At 48.0% G+C, this 18208-nt stretch overlaps 1 protein-coding gene across 2 annotated transcripts; it reads right to left on the reverse strand.

Annotated features, from left to right (window-relative positions):
- Positions 1-778: 778 nt before the first annotated feature.
- On the reverse strand, positions 779-17812 carry pcnx2 (pecanex 2). 2 transcript variants are annotated; one of them, XM_062464074.1, is made up of 35 exons: positions 17434-17812; positions 16543-16745; positions 16336-16453; positions 16180-16216; positions 14196-15443; positions 13831-13996; positions 13485-13627; positions 13109-13187; positions 12813-12948; positions 12096-12238; positions 11787-11940; positions 11645-11677; positions 11338-11509; positions 11076-11186; positions 10882-10973; positions 10172-10281; positions 9861-9969; positions 9664-9756; positions 9279-9429; positions 8994-9135; positions 8299-8473; positions 7413-7521; positions 7090-7219; positions 6207-6265; positions 5894-6109; positions 5529-5782; positions 5165-5398; positions 4781-4884; positions 4411-4555; positions 3999-4229; positions 3417-3691; positions 2691-2863; positions 2128-2306; positions 1452-1700; positions 779-1256 (listed from the first exon to the last, which is right to left on the reverse strand). In XM_062464074.1, exons 1-35 carry the CDS (start codon positions 17584-17586, stop codon positions 1074-1076), a joined length of 6309 nt encoding a protein of 2102 aa, XP_062320058.1. In that variant the 5' UTR covers positions 17587-17812; the 3' UTR covers positions 779-1073. The 2 variants fall into 2 exon arrangements, with proteins under 2 accessions (XP_062320058.1, XP_062320057.1); XM_062464073.1 differs by having other exon boundaries at positions 13831-13999.
- Between the last annotated feature and the right edge of the window lie 396 nt (positions 17813-18208).

Raw genomic sequence — 18208 nt, forward strand, 5'->3', positions numbered from 1 at the left:
GTTCATTAATGTTTAACTTATATTTCCTAACATATGGATCACCTTTCTGTTCGCGCTTGTTGAACCGTGATACATATGGATGTAGTTCAGTCTCTCTATTTGTTTACACAATGACATCTTGCATAAAAGAATATTCCAATCTATTGTAAACTGCCCTTGAATATCTATGTGTAATTTAAATAGTGCTGCTAGAGAAATAAATCAATTCTAAATGTAACATCTTACAATAAACACTTTTTAGACTTTTACCGCAGTGTGATTGTGAGTTATTTTGAAAAGTTGTGTGATCTAAACACCTGTTCTACAGTACAGTATGTCATTACAGCTTCAGCAAAAATAATTTTTCTGAACACCATGGTGCAGTGAGTTATCAGTCTGAATCCTGCATTTTGTCCTGGCCTCCGGCTACACATTTCCAATAAGAGATAAAATGCCTCGGAATTAGAGACATAATATTGCTGGAAACAACTCACACAACCCATGGTGCATCTAATCAATTTAAGCAGTTAGCCTGTGAACCTCACTAAACCAACCATCTTTATGCACGTTAGTCAGGAAGTAGAGGAAAAGGTGACGCTGTCTGTTGCTGGACTAGAACCCCTTTGACTGCTAGACAAAATATGTTCTCTAATCTTTGACCGAATATAAAGTGAACATAAATATGGGTTTATGAGGGATAAAAGAAGGTTCCATGTTTAAAGAATCAAAGAAGAGCCTACCTCTCAATTCAATTTTATTCTTACTGTTCATTTTTTCCCCTCAAAACTGTATTAACACACACACACACCACAATCATGTGTGTCTCCCCTTCCCAAATCAGTGGATTTGCGTAACTTTATTAACACACAGGAGTTCTCTGGTTGAAAAAGTCTGTGTTTATTCCAGTCTCTGGACCGACATGTTAGTTCATTTACATTCAAACAACAGGTGTCACCATGCTGTGGAACAGAGGAGAGGAAAAGAGGAGCAGATGTGGGTTTTATCCGCATTCCATCTTCTTCCATTTAGTGTGTGTTGGTGTGTTCTCAAACTGTTTTTGATCAACGCATGTGTGTGTATTTGTGTGTGTCCTCTCATTCGGTTTTTTGATCAGTCAGTGGCTCCTGGGATGCAGAGACAGAGGCAGAAGCAGATTCTTCCTGGGTCCTGTCCAATCCCTGGCTGAGGCCTCGGTCACCTGACTGCGTAGTGTCTCTAGGACCAATGGCTGTGTTGGAGTTTGAGGTGTCTATACTCTCATAGGCCTCCGAGGTCCACTGTGAGGGGAGTGGAGGGAAAGACCAGAGAAAGTCCTGGATTGATCAGAGGCTCTTAAATGTACAGTCAACTACTTGAAGGGCAACCAACACATAGCATATATAATCATTAATTATGAAATAATGATTTGATGAACTAGTAGAAGGTGGAGTTGAAAGCAAGGCGTAGAGGTCAGTGGGTCAGCGGTGAGGTACCTGTGTTGCCCGGCTGCTGGAGCGATGTGAGGGTCCGACGGCGATGTTTACACTGCTGGAGGACTGCGTGTCGGTGGTGTTGCCCCCCTCGGCCGCCGACAGGCCCGAGATCACCAGGCCGCTGGAGAAGCTGCGCTTACCGAACAGCAGGCTGAGGGTGGAGGAGGAGGAGGACACCTGGCTGGAGCGCTGCTGGGCTGCCGCAGCCAGCTGGGAGCTCAGGCCTCCCGCCGTAGACAACCGCGGGACCTGAGGGAGAGTATGTTAGTATGTATCTATGTGTGTGTATGATTGTTTATCTGTATTTATATATATGCAATCACTTTCCACTGCACTTTTTTAGGATAGCTTCTGTCCATACTTTATTGCACTACACTGTATATCCTGCACTTACTGCTATTGCACTTCTGGTTAGACCTAAACTACATTTCGTTGCCTTGTGTAATGACAATAAAGTTGAATCTAATCTAATTTATTGTATTTATTTATGATGAGTAGTTTAGTTATTTATTCGTGAGTGGTTTTAACCGGACCTCAGTATCTAATTTTGTTCTAGCTCATGTACCATGTTTTGGAATGACAATACAAAATCCTTAACCTTATCGTTACAGAGGAGAGGTGTGATGAGAGGCAAGGTGTGTGTGGAGGGGGCATATGTGTGTGTGTGTGTGTGTACCTGGGAGAAGATGGAGGCGATGGAGGTGTTGAAAGACAGCTGGCTGTTGGAAAGACGCTGCACAAGACCGTGGGCGGAGCCTGAGACCTGCTGGCTGTCTAGGATTGGCCCTGATTGGCTGGTGACAGGTGGGCGTTGGCTTTGGGGTTGGACCGACCGACTCCTGTACTCTCTCCTGCCTAGAACAACACACACGCACAAATGTTACACTAAAGCTTAAACGGTGTCCTGCAAACCAGTAACTCTTTAGTTTTCTTCTCGTCTGCTTTGGCAGGTATCTACTCTCCAGTCCACAGATTCATAAAGTACCCTAGCATCCTGTAAGATGGGGCGTCAGGTGGCTGAGCGGTAAGGGAAGCGGGCTAGTAATCTGAAGGTTGCCAGTCCGATTCCCGGCCGTGTCAAATGACGTTGTGTCCTTGGGCAAGGCACTTCACCCTACTTGCCTCGGGGGAATGTCCCTGTACTTACTGTAAGTCGCTCTGGATAAGAGCGTCTGCTAAATGACTAAATGTAAATGTAAGATGGTGCTGGTGTGTGTTTCCCTGGTCGTGCCGAGGTACCTGTGGTATGGTGCCGGCTGGCCTGGGAGGTCCTGGGCCGGGCCTGGTACAGACTCAGGCTTTGGGAGGTGATGGATGGATGGTTCTGACTGAGGGTTGATGAGCCACCTGCACAATCCACATCCTCCATGTTCACCCCACTGTTACAGCTGGTCAGGTTGTCCTTGCGCACCCTGGAACACAAACACACACATGAACACACATGGACACACACACACATCCTCCTGCACACACTAACTACTGTAAAACAGGCATCAGAGATAATGTATTCTTGCTGACATAGCAGGCTTCCAATCTGTGCTCTTACGCTAGTGCTGAAATTGAGGAAACACATTTAACTCAAGGGTAATGAATTAGACTTATAAATCTAATCTAATCTGAGATGAAAGCCTCGCATAAGAGGCTTAAAGAGTGCTTCTCGGGTTCACATACACACACGCACACACTTATACATAATAGTGCCATTAGCAGAACAGTGGAAGCTAATGAAGAATTATTCAGATGAGGCAGGCTGCTAGCTAGCATGTTCCCAGGCCTCAGGCTAGTATAAAGGGGAGAAGAAAAAAGAGAGAGGTAGGAAGATGAAGAGGGTGCTGTCGCAGCACAAAGACTCTGGCAGCTGTCCCAATCTCTCCCCTTCTCCCTTAAATGCACCCCTTTACACACACACACACACACACCCCACACACACACACACACACCACACACACCCTCCCCAGCACTCACCGTAGCCATTTGGAGCAGAGCCAGCTGCGAATGGCGTCCAGGCTGAAAGGCCCGCCCCAGATGCTCCTCAGCTGGCCATGTGTGCCCATGTAGGACGTCGTCAGGGGCGACACATACATGGGGTATCCCAGCGGCTGGTCACATGACGAGTTAATCATGTTCCGCAGAGCCTGCTTAGAGTTCTGGATGCTGCCACGTTCCGGGTTCCTGTTCCGTAGGAACACTAGTTCCTGTTGTTGCCCCGCCCACAGGCCTCGCACGCACTCCTTATTGATCTGGGGGGATAGGGGGGTTAGAGACAGGAGTATGTTGTGGAAAATCATAACAAATGGACAACCTTAATCTTAACTCTGGAGTCAGGTGGCTGAGCGGTTAGGGAATCGGGCTAGTAATCAGAAGGTTGCCAGTTCGATTCCCGTCCAAGCAAATGACTTTGTCTCCTTGGACAAGGCACTTCATCCTACTTGCCCTGTGTGTCCCCGTACTTACTGTAAGTTGCTCTGGATAAGAGTGTCTGCTAAATGACTAAATGTAAACCCTGACCTGTCTTTGACATCAACACATCTCACACCACTGCCTCACCTTGATGACCTTGAAGCTGAGGTGGCGTTTGTACAGCATGATGATCTTGTACTCGTCCGTGCCGTCGTCCACCATGTGGCGAAGCGTGAGCAGCGTGTCGCGGCTGGACAACACCGCCTTGCGCCAGGCGGGGTCGCTCTCGTGGCAGATCACCAGGCTGCCGCGGTAGTTACTGATGGCCTCGTACAAGATGGACGCCTCCTCCGTCTCCTCCAGACACGTGAAGTGGTCCTGAGTGGCCGATGAAGGATGGTCAGCATTGAGAGTCAGGCACTCCGTATCTGACTCACAACGTACACATCGCTCTCCTCGTCGTTCATCTCCTCGTCGTGAGGAGGTGAACAGGTCGACTGGAGTGCGGGTGTAGTTGTGATGGTGACAGGACAGCGTGGCTGTTTCACTGCTAGTTTACCTGATGGAGTTTGAGGCTCATCCTAACCCCAGGAGCCACTACCTTCTGCAGTAGGTCCATGTCCGCAAACACCCACTCATCCTTGGTGGCGATACGGAAGTCCCCCTTAAACAGGGTGTTAAACCCATACAGGAAGGACTCCAGACTGAGAGGAAAGGGGCAGGGAGACAAGGACAAAGGGAGGGAGGGGAGGAAGGAAGGAAGGGAGGGGGCAGGAAGTGAGGGAGAGAATTATAAATGGCAGACTAAGTGGTGTAATGTAACTGCCCCCTTTTGGAACATCTATGCAACTGCAGACCTATCCATCTGCAATTCCAGATGTTTTGATGATATATACACATTTCCTTGTTTACTTGTTGTTTTTGTTTACCTGTTGGACATGTTGTGTGAGGCTGTTCCCAGTGACCTCCTCCCCAGGACAGAGAGAGCGTAGCACAGAGTAACCAGAGGGGAGTCCTCGTCACACTCCACAGGCTGCAAACACACACACACACACATACACACACACACAATATCCATATACTGTATTAATTCAGTGAAGGTACTGTCAAACTTTTTATGAAGAAAATTATATTTAATGGCCCCCATTGTCAGTTGTAACAAAAGCTGTCCCACCCACATTTTAAAACAAACCTACACCCCTGGTGAAACTATGATGAACAAATGGCACTGTTCCCACTTGAGCTCTCTAACCAGAGGACTGACTAGTCCTCTTGTCTGTCCCTCTAACTGTCTGTCTGTCCTCCTGACTGACCTGCTCCATCTTGTTAGCGCAGTACTGGATCCACTCCAGGTAGACGTTGCAGAAGCTGGCGCGTGTGACACCCTGCAGACAGTGGACATAGTCCTCGTCGATCTTCACGCTGAACACACCAGGGTCTCTCTCAATGTGGTGCCACTTGGTGTAGGAGGTGAGGGCCTCCTGGAGGGCCAGGTCCTTCAGCCATGTCTGCAGCTTGGAGCACTGCACCAGGTAGTAGATGATACTCTGGACGGGGAAAAACCGGAGAGGGGTCATAACACTAGTTCAGAAATAACCATAATGTGAGATTCAGTTTGTTTAGGTTAGGAAGGAATTCAGTTTGACTAGGTTAGGTTAGTAAGGCCTGGGACCTTACCTTCAGATAGTAGGTGACCAGCAGTTTGCGGAGGTCGTACACCTGCAGCATGGTGGCAGCGCTGTTCTCGCTGATGCTGTAACCCTCCAGCAGGTACTTGGTGGTGGTCACCTCCCAGGCCAGCCAGCGCAGGTTGAAAGCCGCGTTGCAGGACAGCACGTGGGGCAAGTGGCCCGGCTCACAGCAGCAGCAGCCCTCGTCCTCCTCCACCCCCTCCGTGATGGCCTCCACCTCCCTCTGCTGGCAGTAGGTACCTAGGCAGGAATGGGGGGGGGGGGGGGGGGTGTCACTGATAAGGTGTCTGCAGGCCTCTGCTGAGCATTCACCCTGTAAAAGCTGCCAAAGGGTCAAAAAAGGTGCCTGACCTCTGAACTCTAGGCCCCGGAGCTGGAAGGTGACGAGGCCGTTGCCGACCTCCACGATGTGGACGAAGGCGTTGAGGTAGTCTGAGGCCAGGATGAAGCAGTCTCCAGAGCTGTAGTTCCCCCAGCGGCCCAGCAGGAGGTCCCCACACAGGCTGTGCTGCAGCGAGCGTGTCAGGTACTCATAGAAGATGGAGTTTAGGTTGTTGTCATCGCATCCTGGGGACAGAGGAAGGGCTGGTGATGAAGGATCGTTCTTTGTTTGTTTTTTTGGTGCTCTAAATTAAAGTGTGGTATGTATACAAATAGAGGTTACCAGTCTCTTTATCCACCTGAGACACCAGTCTGCTGTTGGAGTTGTCTATACGTTTGGTGCTGCAGAGATAGAGAAGAGCAGAGGAGAAGAGACCCGAGAAGTGGAGGGAGAGAGAGAGAGAGAGAGAGAGAGAGAGAGAGAGAGAGAGAGAGAGAAAGAGAGTGAGAGAGAGAGAGAGAGACAGAAAGAGAGAGAGAGAGAGAGAGAGAGAGAGAGAGAGAGAGAGAGAGAGAGAGAGAGAGAGAGAGAGAGAGAGAGAGAGAGAGAGAGAGAGAGAGAGAGAGAGAGAGAGAGAGAGAGAGAGAGAGAGAGAGAGAGAGAGAGAGAGAGGAGATTGGGCACAGGTCAGAGCAAACAGACATGCATGACATTATGGATGTTATGCAAGTACAAGGTCTGATAAACAACACTACAAGCCCGAGCTGGATTCCAGGACATTCTGAGTGTTCTTTTTCAGACCTCTCAAGTCGCTGTTGTGTAAGAATAGGAAAAGATGTCTTCATCAATAAGTTAGAGAGTGGAGTAGCTTGTCTCGTTTCCTTGAACCTAGTCAGGGCTACAACACTTGGCAAAGGTGTTTGTGTGTGTGTGTGTATGTATGTGCGCGCAAATGACATCATCTGTCAGACAGACTTGCTCATACAGGGAGGTCTGTGGCGCTTGCTGGGGGCACATGGAGCATACATATTTCAAAGACTTTCTTTCTCTCCTGCTATCCTGCTCTATCTGAAGCTGCTTTCTCCTGTCCAATAATTTCATTCAGCGTCTACTCTCTACTCCCCTATTTCTAGTTCTACTTGTCTTCCTCCCCAGGGCTTACAGTCAACATCCCTCTACCTCTTTCCTGACTATACATACGTCCACAGGAGGGTGGGGTTCTTACTTGTAGTTCCTCTCCCAGAACTTGACGGGTCGTGGGTAGGAGGTTATAAAGATGGCGCTGCCCAAGAAGGGGCTGAGGGGGGTGTAGAACAGGGTGGTCAGCAGGGTCTGCAGCAGCAACATGGCCGAATCTGAACTAGGAATCAAGGTCTCGCCTGGCAGCCAGAATACACACACCACAAGACATACACAAACATGCAGATAGACATGGTACTCACACATACAACCTGTACCCAGGTTAAGAAACCGCCATGCATAGCCACACACACACAAACACCACAAAACACGGGGTAAATGACGGCCTGTTCCTGGGTTTAAGGATACGAGGCACTGCGAAGGGCTGGGCGAAGGCGTGGAAGGCGGAGCCCCAGGCGATCTGCCAGGGAGCGATGTAGACCATGATGAAGTGCAGCTTCAGGAGCAGTTCCTTCAGCTGCAGGGGAGAACGACACAGCCAATAAGCACCTGGAGGTCAGAGCGTGCGGCCCTAATCACCTGGGAGGGTGTCTGGGAGGACACGGTGGTCCGAAACCAAGTTTCTGTCAAGAACCTCTCAGATCTCCAGGAGAGGAACACAGACTGCTGTACGTGTGAGTCACAGAGACACACACACCCACATTCAAACCTACACAACTCCACACACACAGACCCAACACAAAGAAAGAACAGGCTGTCCTTTGTACCCCCTCCTAAAATAGCTAGTAGATAAGATAGTCAGGAAGAAGAGCTACACACAAGGGAGGTGTGGGCGATGTCTTACTGCCTCAACACTGCTACTACACATCTGTAATCCCTAGAGAAACTTGGGAGGCTGATGTCAGTTCTCTCCGCCCACTGGGTAGGGAGGGTGTGGGAGAGCGTGTAGGGGGGAGTCAGAAGTGAAGAGGCTGGGTCGCCCTGCTAGTTCACTGGATTTGTGCACATGTAGGCAGAGGCCTTATCACTGTGGCCTGGATTCGAATCCGGCCTTGGCCTTTAGTGGCATGACTGCCCCTCCCTCTTACTTCCCTGCCTTCCCTGTCAAACCTTACTTAAAACCGGCTAAAAAAAAGCATGGAAAAAAACTAAACACATTTTTGGAGAAAAAAGCAAGAATTGAAAAGGCCTACTTCGAGTCTGTGATATTCCCTCGGCTTCCAGCATTTGTATCATTTATTTCTGTGTGTGTGTACGTGTGGGCACGCACGTCCCGGCCCGGCCCCCGACTGACCTTGTGGAAGACTATGGACATGATAAAGAAGTCGAGCAGGAAGCTCTCGGACTTCTCGCAGTCGAAGGTGAAGAAGAGGATGGTGAAGAGGAGGGTGACGAACTGGAAGCTGGGATTGCAGAAGGAGGAGCGCAGGAGCTTCATCCCAGCAACTGTCATCAACAAGACATCACAGCTGGAGCGAGACACAGACACCTGAGCCACTCAGGTCCAACACAGGCCCAGCAAAGCAGCAGCAGCAGCAGCAGCACACTAACATCCTGCTCACAACATGACATCATCGCATGCTCAGCACAGTGTGTGCTCAGAGGCAGCCTATGTTCGTTAGAGTCTCTTCACTGACAAACAGTTTAATTGTTAGCTTGATAGACTGCTGCCTTAGGATAATACAGATGTTTAACGGTAGTGTCGGAACGGCTTAACTTGGTGAGCGACAGGGCGGGATGAAGGGGGAGATGGAGGGCGTATGGGGGGAGAAGGGTTTCTAGAATCATCTAGAGGAGATGACAGAAGAGGGGTTGGAGAGGAGTATGATTGTTAAGTTGAGAATAAGGGCGAGGAAATCTGTTTTTATTGTTAGGGGGGTGTGATGGGAAGGAGAGGAGAAGGGAGGAGAGGAGAGGGGAGAGGAGGAGATGGGGGAATGCAATAGAAGTACGGTTTGCCAGTCAGGAGAAGATAGAGAGGATACTCACTGGATGCCCAGTTTCTTCCGATGGCTGAGAGAGAAGCCTTCGTTCGTGAGTGCGCTCAGCACGATGGCAGGGTAGATGACGTACTTCTCGAAACAGAGCAGCCCCACGTAGAGACGCTCAAACCACATCAGCTGGGCGTCCTCTGAAACATGAAGCCCACGCTACAATCAACCAATCAAATCAAACCAAAAATCATTCACAAGAGAAAAGCTAACAAAACTGTCCTCCCTGTCAGAGTGAACCAGTAACAGCAGTAAAAGGTCAGGTGTCCCGCCTGGTCCTGACCTCGCGGTTCGAACTGCCCGTACTCCTTGCTCTTGAGGACAGGGTGAGAGATCCAGAGCCAGGGGTGCTGCTTCCTCATCTGGGGGATCAGGTAGTGGGTGACCATGCCCACTGTCCCCGCCAGCGCATACAGCACAATGGTGACAAACGGCTGGATGGGGGAGAAAGGGTGAGTAAGGGGGTAGAGTGAGATGGGGAGGAACAGTGAGAGAGGGGGAGTAGGGTAGTAGTGGTAAAATGATCATATTATTTTTTTTATACAGAATTGGAAGTGTACTTCAAATGTACAGATTTCTGTTTTTTATGTTTGTACTTATACTTTGTGAGTAACTTATGTTTTTCCACTTGGGGGGTTAAAGGATTCATCAGGGTCTGACAAACTGACCTTAAGGGACAGGAAGACAGTGCTTGCTGTGATGGCGAAGGTTAGGATGTAGGCGATGGAACACACCACTAGATCTGAATACAGAATCTCCTTCTGCAAACAAAGAAGAACAATATACAGAATGTTACTGTGTTACACCATCCTCACCTTAACTTTATTTTTTTTCCTGTGAGAGGAGAAAAGGTAGTTATTCTCACCACAGAGTTCCTGAGCTTTTCCGGTAGGGGGTCCTTGATGCCCGACGCATCTTCATCCTCCTCTTCGCTGTCCACCAGGGCTGGCATCAGTTTAGACTTGATAAGAGACCTGGTAGGGGGGTGTTAGTTGAAGGATTAGGGATTACAGGGGTAATTATTATTCGGGGTACAGTGTTATGGTTGACTGTTTACAACTGTGTAGACAAGTTGATATCCAATAGAGGCAGAGGGGCAGAAGGATAGACACACAAGACATAGACAGGGACAGAAACTGAGAAGGCCAGCCAGCCAGCCAAAACACCAGTACGTACAGGAGGACCGAGGGGTCGCTGCTCTGGCGGCTCAGGTGGTAGGACAGGACCACCAGCAGCCCACAGAACCCTGAGAACAGAGCTGGTGTGTGCTGCTCATCCCACGGCTCCTGGACAACCACACACGAGACAGGAGGTTACAGGCGACAAACAACATGAACCAGTAAGTGCCAAATATTCATATTCTGTAAAGGAGAGGAGAAGACAGGACAAGGCATCCTCGTGTTTTCTTTTTCTTTTCAGTCAAGTCTCTCTATCGGGGAACGTGAGCGTTCACTTCAGTTTAACAATCGTGTGCACTGCAGTTAGTGTTGGCACGACATTCTCACTATTACTATGATATTTTGCTTTTCTGCCGTACCAACATCAGGGAGCTTTCCTGGAGCACTTTTTACTCTTGGACACATTAATACCATCAGTTAGAATACTAAATCAGAAGCTGGCCAGCAAGCAAGTCTGAGAGAAACTCACTCAGACAACCAGGACCCAGCACCTCTGCAGCCCTCACTAGCCTGCCAAAGTACTCTCTACCAAGCTAGTCAAAAGCTTTACATATACCTCTCCTACACACTGCTTTACTCGGCTTCACCGCACTCTCTCACACAGCACATTCCCAGAACTATGGCAACTGAAATAGAAACACTTTCGCATTTGATACAGGCATACCCATTCTAACCCTAGCCCAAGCCCACCAGTGAGTTCAGGAATACCTTGAGAGCCCCGAAACAGAAGCCGTAGAGCAGAGAGAAGGCTGTCAGGCTGCGGAGGAGGCTGTACACGGCAGAGTGGAGCCCGGTGGCAGCTAGCAAACACGGTTGGATTCAGGGGTTTACATAACAACGTTAGATATTTCGACCTGGTTCATGCTAGTAAGAATGTTTCCATAAAAGAGAGCACCACAGACCTGTGCCACCGAAGAAGTGCATGTCGATCTGCTCCAGCAGGTAGATGACAAAGGTGTTAATTTGGGGAAACAGTCCAACGAGGAACGTGATGGGGAAGCAATAGGTAAAACCTGAAACAAAGAAAGCAATTACAGACTGTGGACTGGCATAATTATAGAATCCAAATCAAACCAATGTTTAATTTCAACAAAGCTATGGCGGCAAGTCTTTTCCACTCCATACCTGGTAGATGTCAGTAGGATATAAGTGTCAGTGCCATACCTACTAAGATGTCTCGCAGGAAGCGGAGGGTGTCCGAGATAGCGATGGTGATGCCGTAGATGCTGGAGACAGGAAGGTCTTTCATCCTGAGGCTCTGCTCAAGCAGCCAGATCAGACTGCAGAATATACAGAAGTAAGCTGCGCGACTGTAGGCTACCAGCTGGTTATGGCCCTGGAAAGGGAAAGGGTGATCGATTTTAAGAGAGGGAGAGATAGAGAGAGTCAATATATCTAGTCTGGAGCAGTAGTGCTTTTTGTGCAATCTTTGACTTTAATGACTTGTTATGACTTATGATTTAAGACTTACATGGGTAGGTGAGGCAGCATCAGGTTGAACACTCTGCAACACAAAAGGCACGACATAGAGTTCACAGTCTGTGTACAGTAAGCTATCAGCTAAAGATAGACTTCACTGTGTGATAGGCAGTGTGAAGGGTCATCTGCGCTACCTTGAGCAGAGAGTACTGGCAGCTGGCAATGACGAGGCAGAACTGGAAGACCCAGAAGTCTTTGAAGCAGCCATGGTTGAGCAGAACAAATCCAAGGAACGACACAAGGAAGGCCAGAAATACCGCCACCAGATTCTCCACAACATCCTGGTTCCTATAGGGCCACATAGCCTACCTATTAAACACTCAAACTGCTTCACACTGACCTGACCAGTGACCTACTACAGTACACCTGGTTGTGGGAATAGTGCAAACTTTTATCAGTGTTTCTATTGCTTACCAACAGTTATAGGTGAAGTGGCTATTTACCTGTCCAATAGGGCAAGCAGAGTGAGTCTATCATACAGGAGGTTGATCCACTTCCCTGGAAAGAGTTTGAGTTTGTAGTAGAGTTTCCTGGAGGGCTTCTCTTGAGTGGAGGTCTCCGACGACTCGTCTATAGAGTCCTCTTCCTAGAGAAAACATTGTCGGAAAATCAGTCACATAACGGCACAATTCATGTGGATCATCAATCTGTGTCAACACAGATTCTGTGTTGGCCCCTGCATAGAGATACTGTGATATCAATGTGTTCACATACAGCACTGTTCAATAATATCAGTGGGCCTACTTCATAATTGTGAATGAAGGAGTAAAGTGCTTCTTGAAACCCTATCTCAAACCTTAAAAGGAAAGAAAAGACCACAATGCACCTTTCCTGCACATTAATCACCTCATAGCAATGTCTAGTTGGCATTCCTTCCCTCAGCAGCCATTAGTTGGCCCGGAGCCTCTACAGAATGGTGTTTGCTGTCAGCCACAGACTAGGAGCTAGGAGCTATAAGCTGTAGGTGGAAGGCTATGGCTGAGTCATATGAGATCTCTGGCCAAGCACCAGACTTCTCATGAGGCTGTGTAGTGCGATGAATGGCTGCTGTCGATTGTAGGGCAGAGTCACAGAGCGAGTCAGATTTTTAGAGGCAAAGCAACACACGCTGGAATCGAAGGAAAATAAATCAATTTCAGAAATCGATCGGGGAGAATCACCTGGAAGATCTCTGGATGTGTTCTACGAGGGCGGATCCTGTGGGCAGGGATGATCCGGCGCTGAAATGGGCAGTCGGAATGCCCACCCACCAGACCGTCCTGGCACTCCGAGTTGGAGGAGGTAGAGAGAAGGTCACTAGACACACACACACACACACACAAACAAACACTCGCAACATAATTATTTGTATATTGTATATGTTTTTAGGGTATATATTTTAGATTTTCACCAGATCATTCAACACATGATACAATCTTTCATATTTTCAAACAGCCTAAAATGAGTGAGTTGTTACCACATGTTGCCAGTAATGAGTTCCGCCCCCAGTGGCAGGTTCAGGACTCTCTCAGCATACAGCTTCCTGGGTCTGTCTCCTGGGAGCAAGAACACAGGAGCAGACAAACAGTTAGAGACCACAGAAGAGTCCACCAGGTCCAGATGTAGTAGGGTGGGACAGAACAATTTTCTATGGACGGTGTGGAAGGTGTAGTAGCTACTCACTGTGTACAGTGTGGAAGGTGTAGCAGCTACTCACTGTGTACAGTGTGGAAGGTGTAGTAGCTACTCACTGTGTACAGTGTGGAAGGTGTAGCAGCTACTCACTGTGTACAGTGTGGAAGGTGTAGTAGCTACTCACTGTGTACAGTGTGGAAGGTGTAGCAGCTACTCACTGTGTACAGTGTGGAAGGTGTAGGCATCTTCCTTGTTGGTGGCCTCTGGCCTGCATATGACCTGCAGCATGGAGCTTTCTGACTGGGAGGTCTGGGAGGGGAGGGAGTCATAGTCTGGGTCCTTCTCCCTGTCTGTCTGGGGGCTAGTCAGAGGACATAAGCCATTGTAAGACATCACTCTGATCTCACACAAACGATGGTTTGCCTCCCATACTCTCTCCGTCTATGATAGCAGGCCGTCATAGATATAAGCCATCTCTTGGAAGTTATTAGCGGGCGACCATTCTTTTTATATTTACATAGAGGATATTTTCCATGATGCCTTTTCTCCATGTCGTTACTGTACCTGTCAGGGGAGACGATGGGTATGGGTTTCTCCAGGATAGTGTGGAGGGTATCTGTGGTGGCCAGGCTGTTGGGCGGGTTAGGACGCTCCAGCTGCTGGCTCTCCGTGTTTGGCTCTGTGTTTGGCTCTGTGATCGGCTCATCGGGTTTGGGAGTCCCACTCAAGTCTTCTGGAAACAGGTGACAATGAAACATATATTGCTACTTTACCATTCACTCTAACACAGCTAGACTTTACTTTAGAGATAATTTAAGTGATAGTTTGGTATATTTCAGAACAGGAATAGTCTATTTTGTTACTAACAATTTAGTGACTAATTAATTTTTTATTTATAATGAACAGTCGTAGCAATCGTCTAGACCCACCTTCTTCTACTTCTTTCTCCTCCTCCACTGGCCCCTCTTCCTGTTGGTTGGTCCCGACCCCCCTAGTGCTGATGGACCCAAGCAGAGAAACAAACTCCAGGAAGTTGGTCTCATTGGGTGTCTGGCCCTCCTTGGCCTCCAGGTCTGACTTGGAGCTGGTCATGGTGGGGTGCTGGTTCCTGTTCTTGGCCCGGTCCACCAAGAGCACTGCATCCTTTCCACTGTCCATGCTCAGGCCTCGGACGTGAGTCCTGCCGCCAGGCCCCAGACAGTAGCGACCCAAAGCAGGCGGGATACGCAGGAAGCCATTTGCGTCCATGTTGAGCTCTGGGGGGTCATTCTCTTCATTGTGGGAGTCGACATCAATGCCTGACGAACTATTTTCATTGGTTAGCTGAGGACTGGGACTGTTCTCATTGGTTAGTTGGGGGCTAAGATATTCCTGGTCCAGCTGCACCACATCAGAACTCACTAGATCCTTGGCCAACTCAACATCCGGACTGGTTAATGCCTGCTGAGAAGGGTCTGTCTCAGAGACGCTCTTGCCCTCACCCTCCCCTTCCCCCTCCTCTTCAGGTGAGTCAAAGGTTATAACAGGGATCCTGATGTGGCAATCTCCAGTGTTGGGACCTCCTCCCTGGTGGTCTCCACCCCTCTGGGCGTGTGCCTGGGCAGACTCTAAGATGCTCTGCTTCACCGACTCCTCCAGCTCGGCTGCTGTCTGGGCATCGCAGCTCATGGTGATGATGATCTTCACCGTGTCGCTCTCCTCCAGCCGAGCCGACGGGGGCCCCGAGGTGTCCACCAGGACCACAGCAATCTCATCTGAACAGTAAGTTTCCTCCAATGGGTGTTCCTGGACAAGGGCGGGGTGTGGGGGTGGGAGAGCTTCCTGGCAGTCTTCAGGGATCTCTAGGCAGTTGTTGTTGGGATCTTGGTGCCGTTTCTCCTTATCGTCATGCTCCTCCTCTACCTTCTCCTCCTCTTCGCTCTCCGGATCACTCCCCTTGGAGGGAGGTAAACCTTCGTCTGCATCCTCCCTGCCGCCATCCTCCTGGTCTACATCCTCCTTGTCTTGTTTGTCTGCAGCGGCAGTCTCCCTGTCATGCCCAGAGCTGGGCCTCTGCTGGGCCTGAAGCAGGGGGGCACCCAGGTCGGGATTGGGGCTGGACAGGTCATCAGGGGATGGGTCGTCCCCAGACATCACAGACCCTGTGGCTCTCGCCTCCGCTCTGCTTTCACCATGACCTGGAGATGGCAATGAACACACAGTTATGGAAACAATTCTCCATGACCGCATTTATTTACTGTGACTGTAACAGCTCTTAAAGCTGCAATTGGTAACATTTTAAAATAAATTCAAATAGGAGAAATAGTGCTCTAGATTCTTGTCTGAACTTCTGTGCCTTCCTCCAGTTTGACTTTGATTGACAGGGGTTTCACAACATAAGTTAAGGAGGGAGGCCTGCCTCGTCCAAGGCTAGAACAGACAAAACCTTTATTTTTTGACTGAAAAACATGCACATTTCATTAATGCCAATACATTACACACAACTTAACTAAAACAAACTATTGCACACAACATGGATGGATTGAATCTTATTTCTAATTTGACTATTATACTGCAGTGTAAGATGAAATTGCTGGACTTTAGACACTAAATGCCTTTGGCCTAGGGGAAAAATACAATTGTATTGAATTTTACTAAGTGAAAAACATTGCCAGGGTAGCAGCCTGTCCAAGTTTTGCAATCTCCTCCTCTGCACTTTTATCATGGCCAGACTTTATGAGGTAATTTACTCGTATAAACCAGCTGATGTCTGCATGCCTATCTAACACTGGCAAGTGGGAAAATGGTCCATTCATCTATGCAATCATTTCAAGGATAGCAGTAGCTACAGTACACTTTGTTCGAACTATGCAGTATGAGAACGGTTGTCAAAATCCAGGTCAGTCTCTTTGAGCACAGAGAAAATACAGGTACCTTCAGTAATCTTCACATCCTCTGCCTTGGAAAACTCCTGTAAGGATGACAGATACAGACCATGATCAAGATTAATAGACCGTTAAAATAAAATAATGTATCATAGTCAAAGCATGACAGTATTATACTGGTTAGGTTATGGTCCAGTATACTCACCACTCCTATCAGTCCCGAGTCGGTTTCAGTCTGTTTCACCGTGACCTGAATCACTGGACTAGGCCTGTTTCTGGTCAACATTGTCATGGCAACGCTGTCTGGTACAGTGCTACTCTTTCTGTTGGGAAAGACAGAAATAATATGTTGGTGGGATTTCTAATATCATATAACTGTGTGTGTTGGTGCATGGGTGTGGCAGGGTCTTACCTCAGTCCGTCTGGCAGACCGGAGTCAGAGGCATTGCTCTTCTTCTCTGGTCCTCTGCTGACATCAGAGAGGCTGCCCTGGGGCACGGCTTCGCCGCGGTCAAACATCAGGTGGAGGCGGTAATTGGCTGCCTTGATGAGGATGAAGAAGATGGTGACAGAGGTGCAGTAGATACTGAGGGCCATGGTGGTGGGGGGCAAGGCCTAAGAAAGGAAAATAACACAGTTGTCTGGGCATTACATAAGCGTAACTACTACACTAATTTATTCACAAATATACAAGGTCAGTAGTTCTATATGTAGCTCAGGTCATAACAAAATGTTCTTCTGAGTTTCACACACACTAGGCCTATGTCTTTTGAACAAAAACAATCAGAGAATCACTTTGGTAAACATAACAAGGTTGTTATGTTGACTTGGACTAGAAATAGTATATGGAAGACGAAAATCTCTGGAATTTATCTAACCCTAACAATTCAGCCACCTTAACTGTGAGTTAGGGTTAGCTCCAGTATACTGAACGGTTAAACCAGAACGTATAGCCTAGAGATGAGTCATGCGTGACCATAGAGGTAAGGATGGTGAGGTGTGTCGTGCAGGTCTTTGTGTATAGGCTACACTCACTCTCTCTCTTACAACGCATGTCTCGACTATACAGACATGCGTTACATCGTAAAACTGCAGCATGCAGTGAAAAATGCGACAACACCTTCTCTTTTAAGAAAACGAAAGAACAATGATACTCTTATCCAAAACAATATGTGACAAAAATGTAGGAAGGTTGTTATCATTAAAAAACGTGTAAGTCTATGATGGTGCTTCTTGATGCAACCGTGCACTAAAACGTTACAAACTGCACATAATGCGGCCTTCGTGTGTTATGTTAACTCACCAAATGTAGTGACAATGGCAGCATAAGGAGGAATATCCATAAATAAAGATGACAAGAATTGTTGAATTTGTTCTGATCTGGGTCGTGGTACCATCCTCCTGTCAGTGATGCCCAAACCCCCTGCCGCAAGGTCTGTACCACCTGCGAAACCATCCTCTCAGCGGCGATGGATGCTGCTACAATGTAACTCGACGTAAAAATGCATATGGTCGCCCCATTTCCTACGCTGTTATAATATAACTATCCATTATGGACTCCATCAAGCAATTTATGACTGTTTTAGCCGCATCGTTCCATCCGTGTTTCAGGTCACTCATTACGGCTGTGGTCCTCATTCTGTCCCGTCTTCCTCTGTCGGTCCAGCTGCGCTTCTAATTGAATAGCCTCTCTTCTCTCCTCCCTCCCTTCACCTCACGGATGCTGCGTCTCAGCTCCGCACAAATCCCATGCGGGAAAATGTACATAGAATGGCATAGAATAGAATATAATCAAATAGAATAGAATATGCTACAGAATTAAACATGTAAGACAAAATTCTGGTATTGGAATTGTTTAATTTTAAATGTAACTTATTTTAAATACACAGACAGGCCTAAGGCTTGTATGTTGTTTATAGTATTTCACAGGCCAATTACAATTAAATTGGCTATCTAACACAACCACTTATTTTATACGATCACTACCAAGACCCAAGAGCAATGAGGTTCTCTCAAGCGCCCGGCCTTTAGTTTATTTATGAAATTACTGTCTGCTAAACCCATTATGTGAGTGTAGA

Source organism: Osmerus eperlanus, chromosome 6 (genome assembly GCF_963692335.1).
Source record: "Osmerus eperlanus chromosome 6, fOsmEpe2.1, whole genome shotgun sequence".
Lineage (NCBI taxonomy): Eukaryota > Metazoa > Chordata > Actinopteri > Osmeriformes > Osmeridae > Osmerus > Osmerus eperlanus.

Excerpts from the sequence above, each read along its gene's own strand:
- pcnx2 (XM_062464073.1), bottom strand. The coding sequence starts at position 17,586 with ATGGTTTCGCAGGTGGTACAGACCTTGCGGCAGGGGGTTTGGGCATCA. Across the intron at positions 14,000-14,195 it reads GGAGAAAGAAGTAGAAGAAG|AAGACTTGAGTGGGACTCCC; the intron begins GTGGGTCTAGAC and ends ACCTGTTTCCAG. Across the intron at positions 12,949-13,108 it reads CTCATTACTGGCAACATGTG|TGACCTTCTCTCTACCTCCT; the intron begins GTAACAACTCAC and ends GTGTGTGTCTAG.